Source organism: Saccostrea echinata, unplaced genomic scaffold, assembly GCF_033153115.1.
Source record: "Saccostrea echinata isolate AGI-Se365-2 ecotype Australia unplaced genomic scaffold, CSIRO_AGI_Sech_v1 ptg000010l, whole genome shotgun sequence".
NCBI lineage: Eukaryota > Metazoa > Mollusca > Bivalvia > Ostreida > Ostreidae > Saccostrea > Saccostrea echinata.
Genome location: NW_026889759.1, coordinates 2655362 through 2672988, shown reverse-complemented (window position 1 = coordinate 2672988; position 17627 = coordinate 2655362). Strand labels below are relative to the sequence as shown.

The 17627-nt window shown below is 30.8% G+C and overlaps 2 protein-coding genes across 2 annotated transcripts in view; one reads left to right on the top strand and one right to left on the bottom strand.

Annotated features, from left to right (window-relative positions):
• Positions 1–17627, bottom strand: part of LOC133184144 (RUN and FYVE domain-containing protein 2-like) — a 172156-nt gene that overhangs the window by 111270 nt on the left and 43259 nt on the right. The window lies entirely within an intron of this gene.
• Positions 12614–16828, top strand: LOC133184482 (uncharacterized). Its single transcript, XM_061319571.1, has 7 exons — positions 12614–12659; positions 12818–13024; positions 13317–13481; positions 13771–13929; positions 14155–14200; positions 14643–14762; positions 15152–16828. The coding sequence occupies exons 1-7, from the start codon at positions 12614–12616 to the stop codon at positions 16692–16694; spliced, it is 2286 nt and encodes a 761-aa protein (XP_061175555.1). The 3' UTR covers positions 16695–16828.

Genomic DNA, 17627 nt, shown 5'->3' with positions numbered 1-17627 from the left:
TTGTGCATAAAATAATTTATGTACACATGTCACAATAAATAAATAAATTACTATATGTAACGTATAATTTTTTTTTAAAGGAAACCGGACTTCTTAGAGTCTCTGAAATTTTGTAAAAATCTTTATTATTCAAATTTAATTTTGGGTACTTTACTGGTATTTAAAGAAAAGAAAGCGGTGTCGATTTATTTCAAATAATTTTTTTTCTTTCAGAATAAGCCAAAATGCTTATCATGTAAACAAAAGGTCTCTTATGAAATGTTACTTATTTTGGGTCTTTGCTTTGAATTTTCTTCTCTTATTATCTCAGTAGTTGCAATATGCATAACCTCTTGTGACGTAATTATGTACCACTGATTTGCTTTAGTCTTTTCATGCAGTGTAATATCTAAAAAAAAATAATCTAAGTCTTTTTTTTCCAAATAAGCGTATTAAATTATACTAAACAGAGCATATTCATGTGTAAAATATGAGCATATTGTCTTTTTGGACTCATAGCATTATTTTTGCAAAATAAAAATCAGCAACTTGACTATTTCAAATAGTCATATTGTATTTTTTTTATTCAGGAAAAATAAATAGGTATAACAAAACAATAGTCTTTACAGGAATCCCACAAAGAGAAGATGTGTGAACAAGGCGGGCGAAGTGCCTATAATGCGACAAATAAAATCTTCTATGATGTGAAAAATAAAATCTCAATTATATCAAAATTTTATTTGATATTTCAACTAACATTAAAGTATACTTTATGTAAAATCTCTACAATATACAAAAATCTCACAAAGACTGAAATTATTTGCCTACGAAATGGCATACTCACACTAAAGAGGACAAAAAGGATCATTTTCTCACGCTTTAACAAAATTTTTCGATATGAGTGGGTTTTCGCTCCATTTTTTTGAATGTTAATCCTAAAAGTTTGCATAAAAATATACATTTTTAGTTTACAAAAACATGGAGCAATGACCCACTATACCTTAAAAGAACACTTTTATGACAAAACATTCGCATCTTTCCGAGAAATACTAAAGTCGATTAAGTCAAGGTTCATTTAAGATTTAATGCCACTATTCGCCAGGAGCTGTGTAGTTTACAAAAACATGGAGCAAAGACCCACTGTACCTTAAAAGTACACTTTTATGACAAAGCATTCACATCTTTCCGAGAAATACTTAAGTCGATTAAGTCAAGGTTCATATTACAAACATGATTTAAATGCCACTATTCGTCAGGAGCTGTGTAGTTTTAAAAACATGGAGAAAAGACCTACTATACCTTAAAAGTACACTTTTATGACAAAGCATTCGCATCTTTCCGAGAAATACTGGAAGTCCATTAAGTCAAGGTTCATATTACAAATATGATTTAAATGCCACTATTCGTCAGGAGCTGTGTAGCGTAGTGGTTAGCGTGTTAGTCTGGGACTTCCGGTTGGCCTCTTAGGAGTGAGCACGAGGAATTTTCGATGAATTGAAAACGACCAATTGTGCTTGTTGTAAGTGGCAAAATTTAACTGTTGAACTTTAGGCACAAAGCCATTGTATATATGTTTATAATTATAGTGTAAATAAGTTTGACTTTGAACCTATATTGCTTGTAAAAACAAAATAACAATGCCAGCCACGTCAGGTGGTGGTCAAAGTGGCGGATCTAGTGAATTCAGCATACAACGAAAGTACTGCCGAGAAAACACCCTAGTAGTAAATGTGCATGACAATTCCCGAGTAAAGCCAGATGAAATAATAAAATTTGTGCATGAACACTGTGGAATAGGGTCTTTGTATGCATGTGTTCCAAAGTCTGGGAATTTGTTTGAAATTACTTTAGACGGGAAAGCCCCCACTCAGTATTTACTAGAGGGGATCAGAGTAGGAGAAAAAGTTTATGAATGTGAAGAAGTTATTCAAAGTTCCCTAGTAGTCAGCTTCTTACATCTACCTGCATATATAGAAGACGAGGAAATAGAATTGGCGCTACAATCAATGAATGTCGAGTTATTATCGCCTATTAAGAGAAGATATTATCCGGGAACAACCATTGCAGATGGTACACGTTACGCGAAGGTTAGATTACCAGAGAATATGTCATCATTCCCGTACACAATAAGATTCCGGAAAGAATATTATAGATGTATACATAACAATCAGATCAAAGTGTGTTCGCTCTGTTATTCTAGTGAACATTTATTTAGAGCGTGTCCCAAATTTGTATGCTTCAAATGTAAAGGTCAGGGTCATTACGCAAGGGCTTGTAGATCCCATCTTTGTCATAAGTGTGGTGAATGGGAAAACAGGTGTACCTGTAGACAACGCATGAGTGATCATGAATCGGATTCCGGAGATGATGAATGGAGTTCTGATATCAAGGATCAGGAGGTGACTAACGAGGACGGTAAAGGAGAGGCTCAAGAAGGGGAATTAGGTGAACATTCAATTTCAGGTGAAGAACACAAAAATACAGAAACAAAAACGGAAACGGACAGTAATGAAGTTCAGCGTGAAGAGAGAAAAAACGTGGATGGAAGTAATGTCGACATGGATGAAGTCCCTGCTGAAGAGAGTCAAACGGATGAAGAGGAAACGGGAGACAATTCAGAATCGGACACAGAAATCGTTATGAACACAGCCAATGGTAAAAAGAAAAGGAAAAAGAAAAATAAGAGGAAGAGTAAAGCAAAGAAAAATAAATAGCAATGGGGAAGTTATCTACTTTCTTTTTATTTCTAATGGTTGTGATCTCTTCGTGGAACTGCAATGGGTTACGAAATATAGATAAGATGAAAAATGTAGTTAAGTTATTTGAAGAAAAAAGATTTGATATTATTGCATTGCAGGAAACCCACTGGGATGATGAATTAATAGAAAATTACAAACACATATGGAACGGAAATATTATTTACAGTAATTCTATTACGTCGACTAGAGGTGTAGCATTTTTGATAAAGAATAACATTAACTCAAATATAGACTTTGTTCAAAGTTTTGATGGAAGATTTTTACATATTAGATATAAAGAAAATGATGAAAGTTTTGACATTATCAATCTATATGCACCAAATGATTCTAAAGAAAGAACCATGTTTTTTCAAAATATATTGAAGGTTATTCCTGAAACACAAAATCTTATCATTATGGGCGATTTTAATAATACGCTTAGTGAAGCTGATAGATGTGGAAAAACAAATCATAAATATGATCAGAGTTATAAAGCACTAATAGAAATAATTAATAAGTTTCATGTTATTGATATATGGAGAAAAAGAAACGAAAGAGAACTTGTATTTTCGTGGAAGCGTATTATTGAAGGGAATCTTGTTCAAAGCAGAATTGACTATATTTTAGTGTCAAATGATTTACGTATTTTTGTTAAGAATATAATGTATTCAAATACATCTTTTAGCGATCATTCAATGATAGTTTTATACTTTAGTACTGATGTGTGTGAAAGAGGCCCAGGTGTATGGATTCATAATAATTCTTTATTGTCTGATAATACATACAAACAAAGAATAATTGAGATTATTGAACAGGAAAAGTGTTGTCAGTTATATAATAACTCAATATTAGTGTGGTGGGACAATCTTAAATATAAAATAAAGAAATTTTCACAATGTTTTAGCAATATGAAAGTAAAGGAAAAGAACAGAGAATTTTTTAGAATTCAAAATGCTTTACAGAGAATGTCGCAAAATATTGCAAATGGTAATAACATTGATATAGAAAAGTATGAAACATTAAAAATGGATTTGGCAGAATTAGAAAATGAAAAATGCAGAGGAGCTATATTGAGATCTAAAGCTCAATGGGCAAATGAGTCAGATAGATGTACAAAGTATTTTTTGAATTTGGAAAAGAGGAGACAAGAGTCTAATACAGTTAAAGAATTAATTGATGATGATGGGGTGATTAAGAATGATACTGATTCTATCTTAAATTTACAGTATCAATTTTATTCTAAATTGTATTCTTCAGTAACAATTGAAAGTGAAAGTAAGAATAAGCTTTTATCTTTTGTTGACAAAAAACTTAATCAAACAGATGTTGAGATGTGTGAAAAGGCTATTGACTGTGGTGAAATAGACAAGGCTGTAAAAGAAATGTCAAATAATAAAAGCCCAGGGTCAGATGGGTTAACTGTTGAATTTTACAAAATGTTTTTGCCACAACTTTCGCCTGTTTTATATAAAATTTTTCAAGAGATAGAAATAAAAGGGCATTTGTCACATTCTATGAAGATGGGTATTATTACATTGATATACAAGAAAAAAGGTGACAAAAGATTTTTAAAAAATTGGAGACCAATAAGTCTACTAAATGTTGACTATAAGATAATAGCGAGAGTAATGGCCAATAGGTTAAAATTTGTATTACCAAACATTGTATCGGAAAATCAGACTTGTTGTGTTATTGGTAAAGATATTGCTGACACATTGATTAGTATAAGAGACATTATAGACATGGTTGAAATGGATAATTTAGAAGGATATATAATTAAAATAGATCAAGAAAAAGCTTTTGACAGAGTAAGTCATGATTATTTATTTGACGTTTTAAAAGTTTTTGGATTTGGACCAATTTTCAGAAAATGGATTAGTATTTTTTATACAGATATTTACAGCAGTGTAAAGAGTAATGGGTTTTTAACTAATTATTTTCCAATTAAAAACTCTGTAAGACAAGGTTGTCCTATTTCTGCATTATTGTATGTATTGTCATCAGAACCTTTAAGTTGTATTATAAAAAGTAACACAAGTATTGTAGGAATTCCTATACCAGTGTCTGATGAACGTGCATTGATGTTTCAACATGCAGATGACACAACTCTGACAACATGTGAGAAAAAATCTATTTTTGAAATTCTGAAAATGTTTGATTTTTATGGAAAAGCTTCTGGTGCAAAAATTAACATACAGAAATCTGAAATTATGTGTATTGGAAGTGCATGTCTATATGAGAATGAAAAAGTATCACTATGTATATCAGAAACAAAAGTTATGAAAATATTGGGAATATATTTCGGAAAGAACAAACAGGAATGTGAAAATTTGAATTGGAGAGACAAAGTTCAGAAAATAAAACAGTTATTAAATTTTTGGAGATTAAGAAAGTTAACAATTCAAGGAAGAGCAATAGTCATTAATACATTGTTTGTGTCAAAATTGTGGTATTTTTTAAGTGTGATATCAATCCCTAACTGGGCTAGAGAAAGTATTCAAAAAGAATGTACAAATTTTTTGTGGAATTACGGGAAACATTTAGTTTCGTACAAAACAATAATGGGAGAAAAAAGAGAAGGTGGTTTGAATGTTATAGATATATATATTAAAATGTTAGCGTTCAGACTGAAGATTTTAGCAAAATATTTGTGCAATGAAAAACAGTTTCTATGGAAATTCACTTGTAGATATTTTTTGTCAAAAATATGTGGTTTGGGAGCCGGATTCGAATTATTTTTATTAAGATTTAATAAAAAAGATCTTCAAATTCTCCCTCAGTGCTATAAGGAGATGATGGACGCATGGTATGCAATAGAAGATAGTATAGAGTACAAGAAAGATAATAATGATATTTATGATTATTGTTTATTTTGTAATCCTCAAATTGTTGCAAATAATAAGATGTTGAAATGGGATCATTTTATCAGATCAGGTATTTTACATGTAAAAGACATTACTTATGAGGTTATACCTGGTTTTCTACCTGTTTCTTGTATTATAGAAATAATTCAAGAAGATAATCCTGATATAGATGTTAATATTATCAAAGAAAATTATATTAGTTTGAAATCAGTTATTCCAAATGAATGGAGAAAATATGTTTGTGAAACTGAATATACAAGAAATAATTTTATACCTAATTTTTGTATCAAATTCAAAGATCAAAATATTGTATTTAATTCCTGTACTGTACGAATATTTTATAGATTACTAACAGCAAAGCTTTTTTTACATCCTGTTTCAGACGAATTTTGGTGCAATAAATTTCAATCGATTGATCAAAATGCCTTAAAACAAAGATGGTTAGTTTTATGGGAACCATTTAAACCGCCAGACATTATTGAAATAGACTTTAAAGTCTTTCATAATATAATTTTTACGAATGAAAAATTATTTAAAATTGGGAAGATTGATTCTAAAGTTTGCGCTCTTTGTGATTCAGGGACTGAAGACATATTCCACTTATTTTTAGAATGTAAGCAACTCCAAGATTTTAAGAACAATTTTGTAATTTATCATCTCGAAACATTTTTGAAAGACTGTGAAAATAGTGTATACAATACCTTGAGTTTTGAAAATATTTTTCTAAATGGTTTTACAAAGAAAATCAAGCATGTTAATTTTTTCTTTCTGAATTTTTTCCTTTCAATGTGTAGAATTTCAATTTACAAAAGAAGACAAATATATATACAAAGTGGAAAACTTATTGATGTTACAAGGTTGTGCAAATATATGTTGAGACATTATATTTCATACTATTTTTATCATTTGTGCATTAATGAAAACAGAAAAGAAATATTTTATAAAAAGTTTTTGAACAGAAATCATATTGTGAAAGAAACTGAAGGTGTACTTTTATTTATTTTTTAAACAAACATATGTGATTATTCCTTTTTAACACTGTTGTAACCTGAATTATAATTGTTATACATGTATGTAAATGAAGTTGAATATAAATAAAAGAGAAAAAAAAAAAAGCGTGTTAGTCTCAAAGCATTAGGATTTTTCCGATTTATATTGTTAGGGGTTCGATTCCCACGAATACCATTTTATTTTTTTTTAATAAAAGAATAATTTTTTCCGAGATCTTTTTTTCTCAGAAAAGTTTTGTTGATCATAATTTCGTTAATTTCAATAATGAGAGCTCTACCTTAAATTCTTAATTCACAAAATGAATATGATTTTTTTTTAATATTTGAAGCTATAGGCAATCTGCACGCCTTGTTCTTCCATCTTCTTTAAAATGAGCAAAAGATACTCGTTTTGAAGGAGGGGGGGGCTTTCCAATGTACCTTCGTTACTTTATATGAGAAAACACGCATTAAGCACCGAACTCGTCCATGATTCTTTTAAGGTAGTTAACTTTGTAAATCACAGTGACTGCACGCATTCTCAGATTATTTCATTATTACCTGATTTATCGAAAAATCCATTTTGCAATGAAATTTTTACTGCATTGACTATAATAAGTGAAAACTTTTTACAAAATATTTTTTGTCAATCATTTACAATATTGATACAGGCACAACAGCACTTTTTAACAGGATCAATTTTGGATAGACAACTGAAAATTGAGATAGCAGGAATTTATTTCAAAAATATTCTTTTCTGTAGGAAGACCTTGTACATAAAAAACTTTTCAGTTTCGATCAGTTTCTTGTCAAATTGGCTCTTGAAAACTTTCATATTGAAATAATGTAACAGGTAATATTCTGGATTTTAAAGTAATTCTTGGATTTGTATATTTGAAAAAAAAAATCAGAATTTTGGATGGAAGAAGTTGAACATTATTAGAAATATGAAAGAAAAGCCGTGATATTACATTAATCTTGTTTGCAGGTGTGATACAATGACTTCCAAGGCATTTTGGCTTACGCTGTCGGTTTTGCTTTTTTACCAAGATCTTGCAGGTAAGCGAAATACATGTATATATAAGAACATTGTATAAAAGGGGTTTGGGTCAAGTTATTAGAAACTCTAATCGATCGAGAAACTTGGAAACTTGTAAAATTCATGTCCAACGGATCCAGGGTCAAGCCCAGGAGGGGGGGGGGGGTTAGGAGTGGGGACTGTGTATGTCATTTATTGAAAATACATCTCCTCAGGTCAATCTGGCAGGCAATTTATTTATATGATATTAATGTTCCATGGGTACGGGTTATGGTCATAGATACCCCAGGTTATGGTCATGGACGTTGGTCATAGATAAAAATTCCTATATAATTTTGAAAATCTCATACAAGCAAACTAGGTGCATAATGGCGATAAGCTATCTTATGGTTAATTTACCAAGTAATTTTGATCTGCGTTACTGAGCCTTTTGAAAGCGTTATAACGCTTTTTTCATTTCACGTTTTTATGCCTTTTCAGGAGGCGATATAACGTCTTTTAACTTCGCCTTTCCATTTTGAGCAATTACGACTTTTATAACTCCTTTCAATTTTTTCCCTGTTGTTTGATCCTAATAAGCTTTCGTACATTTACAATCCGTTATACATCATAATGATTTTCAGCAATCATTATCTCATCATGATTAACACTTTTTTTTAAAAAAAAAGCTTACATTCTAGTTGTAGCTACCAGTCTGATTAGAAACACTAAAACAGGGGAACAAGAAGAAGAATTTAAAGGTAATTTTTAAAACATATTTACTATTGCTTACATTAAAGTATGACAAACACAACTGAGTTTTCTTTTGTAATGAAAAACTTCAATAAACACGAAATAGGCAACTGCTTATTTATTGTCCCCCGCTTACACTGAAAGTGGGGATATTAAGAGCCATTCTCTGTAATGACTTTAACTTTTATATAGGAACTGTGGCACGCATAGTCTCAGAATTTCTCCAAACTCTCTACGATAAAAGTCTTTGATACCGTAAACTCAAATCAGGCAAAAATTGGTTGCTACTTGTCATGGTTACCATAGCAACATGTCCTAAATTTTGAAATATGGCATTTTTCAACATGTTCAGAGTCCCACAGTTAACGTTTGCAGCAAAGCAAAGAAGTGGCAATGACTGTTTCTGAAAGTTGAAGGCCTGATGTCTTAAATGCATGATAAACATGTTTGGTAAATCAACTATTACATACGTTACTATGGAAACAAAGTATTCAAAAGTAATAATTTTGTTCATTTAATTTTATAAAGTCATACACTTAAGAATAAAGACAATTATAGGTTGAAATGCAAGCAAATAATAGAGAAGAGATCCTTGTAACATATACCAAGGACGAAATATGATATTTCTTATAAGTTGGCAATGGTTGCCATGGTTTTAATACCACAAAGGGATTTTAAATTTACACTCTTAGTATTTTAATCTTATCCTATCTTTTTACAAAGCATATTTCTATATAACTGATGATCAATTTTTAAAGGCGTTGGTGTGACCCTAATTTTCACATTTCAAAAAATTCAAATTTGGTTCTGTAAATAGAGTGTTGCTATGGAAATTAGCCGAAAAAATATGCATAAAAATTTGAAAAATATTCTGTTTCCTTGGATACGTACCCTTGTATGTAGATTCCCAAAACTTTTATGATTGATATATATGAACAACTAACCTGACTTTCAATTTTGACTACCAACCAACCTCTAACTGGATGCAAAAAGCTGGCACATAGGATTTAATTTTGAAATAAAATTAACGAAATCGAACATTTTCCCTTCTTGGTAACCATAGCAACAGTGTTGTATTTTTCAACAAACTTTATCAATATATGATATTCAACTTTAGTTCTACCAGATAAGTACTATTCATGGTGAGTCAAATCATATGTTCCTTGATTAAAAGGTAAGTAAATTCCTAAAGCAGTAAGAAAATATCACTTTAAACAACTGGTACGTTGTTTCCATGGTTACACTGCAAAGTAACAATTAATCCCAATTTTTCTTATGTTGTCGGTGTTGCAAGGTCCTAAGGATGTATATGTGCCAGTCATGAATTTTATTGTTTTTCCTCAAGATAGTAGCATTAACCCAATCTTAGTAACGAATTTTGCATCGTTACACTGTGTTACCATGGCAACCATGAAAGTTATTTTTAGAATAATATTGCCAATACCTTATTACTTAAGGTCAAATATTTTTATCGTTTTTCTTCAATTCTTGATTGAGTTTGATCATGTAACATCTATCATTAGTGAATATTGAGCGTTTTTCAGCATTTTTCAGCATCTTAAATGTATTCCAAATGTACCCATGGTTACCACCTACTTAGAGATAAATTCTAAATAGTTTCTTTACAGCATAAGTTGCAACAAGGTGTCATGTTTTTGTGAAAATAGTTTGTTTGTTTTTCTTAGTCTTTATTAAGGCTTAATAAAGATTCAAAGTAGCTGAAAATCTCAATTTTTTCAACTTTTCTGCCTGTTACCATGGCAACCAAGACACATAGCAACGAAATTTTATTTGATATATGTTTCTGGTGTTAAGTTGTAATAATGGGCAAAGTTTCATCAAAATCGGTGACCATGCGTGGCAAAGAAGTTTAAGTGGTTACAGAGAATCGCTATTAATATGTGTCTGTCTGTCCGTCCGTCTCTATTTCTGTCTGTCTGTAACACTTTCGTTTCCGCGTTACTAGAGAAGCCTTTGAGCTTTTGCAATGAAATTTTACATAACGACTCCTTAATGACCGAAAGAAGACCCGTATTGATTTTGATGTCAAAGGGTCAAAGGTAAAGGTAATTAATAAATTCTGTCTATTTTAACACTTTCGTTTCTGTGCGATATCTCGAGAATTCCTTTGAGCTTTTGCAGTGAAATTTTTATATCACAACTCCCTATGAACTAAGGAAGACTCCTTTTTATTTTGAGGTCAAAGGTCAAAGTCGTAAATTCATACATTCTGTCTGTGTGTAAAACTTTAATTTCCAGATGATATCTCAAGAAGCTTTTGAACTTTTGCAATAAATTTTTTTACCAACTCCCTATGGCCCCGCTTGCCCTTCTTAAAGCTTCCTCCCCCCCCACCCCACCTTGATCCCCCCCTCTAGATCCGCACATGTTCTTCTTTTTTCCTTAAGCGGGGGACACAGATTCTTTTATTTAGCTTGTTGCTACATGAATAAGGAAAGTTGACGATAGAAAGGTTTAAGTAATCACGTTTATCATAAAGTCTAGTTGTCAGTTTGCCATTAGTGTCTTTCTCTAGCAATCCGTCCAAATATGAAACAGATGTGGCAGACTCTGTGGTGTCTTTTATTTCAAGTTCACTTGGATATATGGAGTCGACATACAGTGTGTGAATGAAAGTAGCTATTGTTAATTGATAAAACTTTGTCCATACATCTAAATGTCGAATTGAAGGCTAGAACAAGAGACTTCTTCTCTTCATGTAGAAGATTTTGAATACATTCTCCTTCATATGAATACAAAATCAAGTCTTCTTATAACAGGGCACAATTAGGACCCATTGAAATTCAAACAGATTTTTGGAAGACCCGGTCTCCGAAAACCACACAGAAACTCAAGCATCTTTTTAATATCAACCTCGGAGTACTTTTGTATAGAATCAGAATATAGAATTACAAAATAAGTTTGCAGATGACCAATAGCAAGGAAAGAAAATTTACGAGTTCCATTTTTATTGAAAAAAAACCAGTTGCCTATGATGTCAAAAAGTCTGGTCTTTAATTCACCATGGGAAATGGACATATAAAGTTTTTTTTTTAAAAGGTACTAGTATTTGAAGTTTGATTAACACCACTTCTAAAATACGTCGTTGGACAGCACTCCCGAAGTTTCTTCTTTACTACTGTTAATATTATGGCAAGGAGTAAAGAAAGAGGATTGATAGAACATTTACTACAACCCGCTATGAATCTTTTTTGTAACGATTTTTCTGAAGTTTAGAAATCCAATATATGTATGGTAATTCAAATTCATCTTGGTTGTTTGGGATATTAAAAATTCTTACAATTGACATATGTTTATGAAGAATTTTCTTCTTAGATAGGGAACGATGAGTATGAGTTGGATTACTACTCACAGAATTGAATTCAAGTTCCTCTAAAATGCGTTTGTAATTTAAGCCTTACAAAGACTACGTTGTTACCTGCTTTGTCAGCTGGGATTAGTATATATTGATCATGCAATCGATCTAGTAATTCTGAATTATGAAAAAATTGTTATTATATTGCTTCTAAACCGTTTAATCCAAGATTTCAACATCCATCTTTTAATCCATTCTGACAAAGTTTCAAAGTCTTTTTCATATTTGAATCCCCATCCGACTTAATCTTCGACAGAATTCAAAATATTTATGTAATTTTATCCCCAGTTGAAAGATCGGGGTTATCTAAATTTTGGTTCTTTTACAATAAGTGATTTAAGGATCTTATTGTTAACTATATTCACGTCAACAGTGATGATGTGTCTAGCACAATTCTATACAATCAAAGATATTTTTTCACAACCTCCACCTGAATTTTTATGTGAAATAAAAAAGATACATGTAAAGTATTAAGTAAGGATTGTTTTGTGAGTTGAAGGACATGTGATATACATTTGTATATAAACTTTTTAAAAAAAAAATTAAATCATGAAACTAACAACCTAAATCATGTTAAAATAAGTAAAATGAATAAGTTTAGCCGTATAGATATTAATTTTTCTATCCAAGTTTCTCAATAATGTCTTCTGAATTCGAAGTGATAACAATTTGTATAAATTTATAAGAGTGATGGTAAAAAGGTAGAAATTTGAACATGACAGAAGGTCTACAATTTCATCATACACTGTATTTTAGAAAATTTTTAATTTGTATAATTAACCACCAAAATAGGTCAAAAAATACATACCAATCCATGCATTCATTTTTGTTTGTACCATCTGTCCTAAACAACAATAATAGATCCTGCGTCACAAAGCAACTTAGGACTCCTGCGTATGTCATTATTTGTCTTCAGACTGAAGTGTCTAGCAACAGAAAACAGTAATACATCACAATATAATTATTTTTGCGTAGATATAAATTTGTAATAAGTTACAAATAGAAACCATTTGCAATAGTTTCAAACGGTATAATTGTTAAGAATAATCTAATTGTCAATCAATAGATTTTTTAATTAAGAAAATTATATTGCATTTTAGATACAACAGGGAGAAGTTGTGAAAAATGGGAAGAATACAATGGCGTTCAGTGTGTATGTGCACGGTCAAGTGGAAACCACTCACGCTGTGATGGGGAGACTGGAATGGTTTGCGATGGCCAAGGGGAGCAATATCAGTCAATTTGTCACTTTTCACTCAGCATGTGTCAAGGACTCCTTTCCTACACAAAAGAAATGAAAACTTGCGGTAAGAGAGATAATAAGAAGAGGATGATGATGATGATGATAAAATAATAAATGGATATTCTTCTGAGATGAAACTTTTCAAGAATAATCGACTCAGAGGACGATGTAGATATTGATGAAATCGTCTGTTGTTGATAGTTTTGTTCCTTCTTTTTTTAAATTTAGCTTTACTGATAAAGATATATTTAAAAATCAAAACTACCTGAGTGTGAAAAATATTTTGATATCTTGATAATTTAATTGAATGCAATAAATTGCTTTATTTAATCTATCACGATTTTTCCACCAATTAGGACATTGTAAATGGTTGATGGTGACCTACAGTGAACCACAAGTCCCTTCTCAGGCTGTTTTGTATCGAAGAAATGGAGAAAGCAAAGGATACGACACGTACTACAATTCTCTTGAAGACAATTCAAAAATTTTTTACGAAAAGGAATTAAACGCTTGGGTTATAGGTATGTAAGTCAATATTTGATTTACTATGAATTTCGAAATACAATAACAGGTGTATTTCTTTTTTCTTTATGTTGTTTAATCTTGTAATATTTTATATTTATTGAATATCAAGCGTTTGATATGTTCAAAAGATGAAATTTTGCTTTCTTCTGTCGTCCTTGACATGCGACTAGTGTTCACAGAGGCTACTTTAATTTTTCTTCTTTCCCAGTTTTCTTCATTTATGTTTTCCCTTTTCATCATCTATTTCTCCCTTTGTGCATTTTTTAAACATATCCTCTTTTGCAGGCATTAAAAATGAGACTGGTTCCTTTGTGTCCTTGGTTCAAGAGGAAAAAGTGTTGTTTCCTCAAGATAATGCTGGCGGAATGTTGGTGGTAAACAAAACGGAAGGATCTACTGTGGACTTGCAAATCAATCCATATTTTCAGATAAAATGTCTGAAAGGTACATTACATTAATATTTACATATAACAACTATAGCCATGTGTTTATAGTGTACATATATCAAAAGAATAAAAGGGATTTTGTCATGTCAACTAAATATTTTTATGATAATAAATTAATGATTTACGTCTGATTTTATCGTTTAATATTTAAAGTGTTCAAGAAATCATTGCATTAAAATGTATTTTCATTTTTCAACTGAATATTTTTTTTATTTCTGTTTAGATTCAGATATTGGCAAAATAAGAAAACGTGAGAAGAGATTTATATTGTAAGTATATTAGAGGAAATTTACAATCTCCATTTTTGTAAGCACAATATTTACTTTGGAATTAGTATTAGTTACTGAAGTATTATCAAGTGCCTCGAATAAAATAGTTCAAGCATGTATAGTTAAAGCATATTTTATTTAGTCTAATCTTTCACTGGTGATTAATGATTATATTGGAAGAAGTTAGTTGGTAAAATGCATAACAATAATTGTTTTGAGAACGCTGGCAAGTCATTGCAAGGTGGGTAAGCAGTGAAGAAATATCTAAGTCTAAGCAATCGATAAAGATTTTAGTTGATGTCAGTCGAGAAAATCGAGTAAACTTGAAATTATTATCATTGATGCAATTGAAATATAAGAAACAAAAATACTTTATTTTACGTCAAAATGTACATGTACCAACAAGGACAAGAAAAACATTTTCTTTTGCTTTGTTTTACAGTACACTGATAGCAGTGATATCCGCGGTGGTGTCCGTAACAGCAGTGGCGACATCCACAACCTTAAAGATTATACAGGCAAAAAGGGGATGCTTATATTATCCTAGTGTGTGTAGATTAAGGTAATTATATTTATTCTTTCAGTAGAGTTTTCTACGTCAGACAGAGCTTGAATATCATTGGTTTTACGTCTTAACATTTTATGTTCAGACTGCAAAGTGGTCATGAAATACAGTTTTAATTATGTCATGTGCTTAAACATTGCTAGGTTGTAATTTATTATTTCTTTTTTTTTTAGATATTAAACAGATCTTTTTGCATTAGTTTGTAAATATTTTTGATATGATAACGGTTCAAATTTTTTAAATGACTTGAACAAAATCCATGAAAATAAAGAAAGTATGAAAATAACCAAAATATTTCAAAAATTGCAATTGCAGCTTACTAAATTATGCACGTTTCTTGTGTGATATTGATGCCACATGTAGTAATTTCTTTTTCTTATTTACAGGGATGAAATTAAAAATACTTTAAAACCAGAAGTAGAGACGTTGAAGAGAAGCTTCTTGATAAAATATGGGGACCCAGAAAAGATAAAAGGATATGTCGAAAAACACATAGACTTAATATCAGATATAAACGAGGCCGTAACCACAATCAAAGAATTGCATATAAAATCCAATTCTAGTCTTTCTGAGCTTACAACACGTTTAGGTTCTCTTACTATGGATGTTTCAGGTGTAGCCAATCTACTGTCCGAGTATAATGAATGGTTAAATGGTACAAAACTACAGGCGGTTTTTAGCATAATAGGGTTTGAAATAGAGTTAGTAATCACTGTAGCTACCTTACCCTCAATTATTAGTTCAGCGGCATCGGCATTAACTGCTGGAATCGCCATTTTTACTAGCGTTATAGCTATTGGATTTGCAATAGCTGATATAGTCTCTAGTGTGCAGGAGGAAAGACGCATAAAAAATAAATTGTTAAGCGCTAAATCAGAATATTTAAGGGCCCGAAGAAATCTAAAAACAGCACATTCTCGAATGATAAAGTTACAAAAACAATTTTGTGAAAAAGTTATCAATTATCTACGGCAATTTTCAAAAACTGGGAAAAAATACCATAAATTGTTTTCGGATTTATATGATAAAATAGTTTCTCTTTACGGTAAATGGGGGAATTGTGCAGATGAACGTATTTATTCTAAAACAAACATGTACGTCTTAAGTATGTTAGTAAATTATGTGAAACCACTTGTAAAATATCTATCTGACAATGTTAAACAACTTAAAGAGAAAATAAGAGAGGTAAAGATAATGACACAATTCCTAAAGGAAATTGCGGATAGTGTTAAAGTTAGAAAAAAGCAACCGTCAAGGATATTTGAAGAATTAGAAGTGTATGGAAGTTATACGTCAATTCCTAAACCAGTTTTTTCGAACTTATTTGATCTCTTAAGATACATAGCAAAAGATATTTTACCAAAAACTGATTGTTATTGGGGACATGATCTAAAGCTTATTAGATCGGGGAAAAGAAGACAATACAACTATTTGAATTCACCAGTTTGTCCCAGCTCTGAAATACAGGAAACGATAAAGATTATTGAATCAGGTGTCAAAAATATAACGAATCCATGTTTGATATATCGACACGTAAAAGGCAATATATTTCGAAGTAAATATTTAGTTCTACGATATATTGCAGAACATATAATTCCTACATCAAATTGTTACTGGGGATACAATCTACAAACCATTCGACTAAATCCAAACCCAATTGAACTTGAGATGGTAAAAATATCCTCAACGCTTTTTACAATGCTTAAAGTCTTTTCAATTGTTAAGATAACAGAAGCAACCGTCCAAAGAGCGAGGGCATATATGTGTTCGAAATCTTTGATTTGTGGTGAAAATTGGCAACCGTTTATTCTGTGTTCTGTATGGAAAGATTCTGTTGATCCTAATGTTTTGGATTGTAGAGGGAAGTCCAGTTCAGTGAATGATAAATACTGTGTTCCTCCGCAGGGCCGATTCCAAGAATGCAAATAAAACTCTCAAACTTGAATTGTAATGCAACCTAAGACTGTTTGTATTTTTTATTTGATAAGTAATATAAATAGCCTAAATGGCAAAATATTTTTATAAAGAAAATATTTTATATAACAAGCAAATTCTAATTTGTGTGCGTGAATGTATGTTTACAGGATTTTTATCATATTAACTTTGCTGTACCACCAGTAGTATAAGTTTGTTTTTTTTTTTTAAATTCAGGACTAATGAACATAAAGACATATACTTGTTGGTATAATTGCAAAATAGCTACACTTGCACGGTTAAATGATTGTGTTTAATTAGTATTATTATTACAGATATAGATGCTTTATTATTAAACTGTCATTTTGAATGAAATATGAATAAATAAAATTATAGATATGGAAGGGTTTTTTTTTTTCAGATTGTCTACAGTCTCTCAGAAAACAATAACATATATTCTTGATCTTTTCTTTAAAAATAATCTCAGATTGAATGTAGGTTGGAATTTCTTGTAGATTATAACATTGTTGATACATAACTTTAAATGATTTGATAACTTTTAAGTTAAATATGTGTTCTTTCTTGTGCAATAAATAATGATTAAATAGGACATCTCTCTCTCCTAAAGAATGAAGAGATTATGAGAACATAATATGCATACTAGGGAAAAGAACAGAAAGATTATTTTTTGCAAATTTTAAGGTTGTGAACAAAAAATTCCAAAATTTTAAAATTAATTCAATTTATTTATTGCTTAGGATAAACATCTTATGGCATATTACAACCTTGCAATTATAGAAAATAAACGCTTACACAAAGTTATGAACCTTTTAAGTTCATCTTGGGACGAGACTTGCAATGTTTAACTTTAGGAGAAATTCAGATATATACCTTAGGTAAGGGTAGATTCGATTACCTTACTTATAGGACTTACATATCTCTGAAAAC

Coding starts and splice junctions, on each gene's coding strand:
- LOC133184482 (XM_061319571.1), top strand. CDS start 12,614: ATGTCATTATTTGTCTTCAGACTGAAGTGTCTAGCAACAGAAAACA. Junction 13,025..13,316: donor AAAAGAAATGAAAACTTGCG/GTAAGAGAGATA, acceptor TCCACCAATTAG/GACATTGTAAATGGTTGATG. Junction 14,763..15,151: donor CCTAGTGTGTGTAGATTAAG/GTAATTATATTT, acceptor TCTTATTTACAG/GGATGAAATTAAAAATACTT.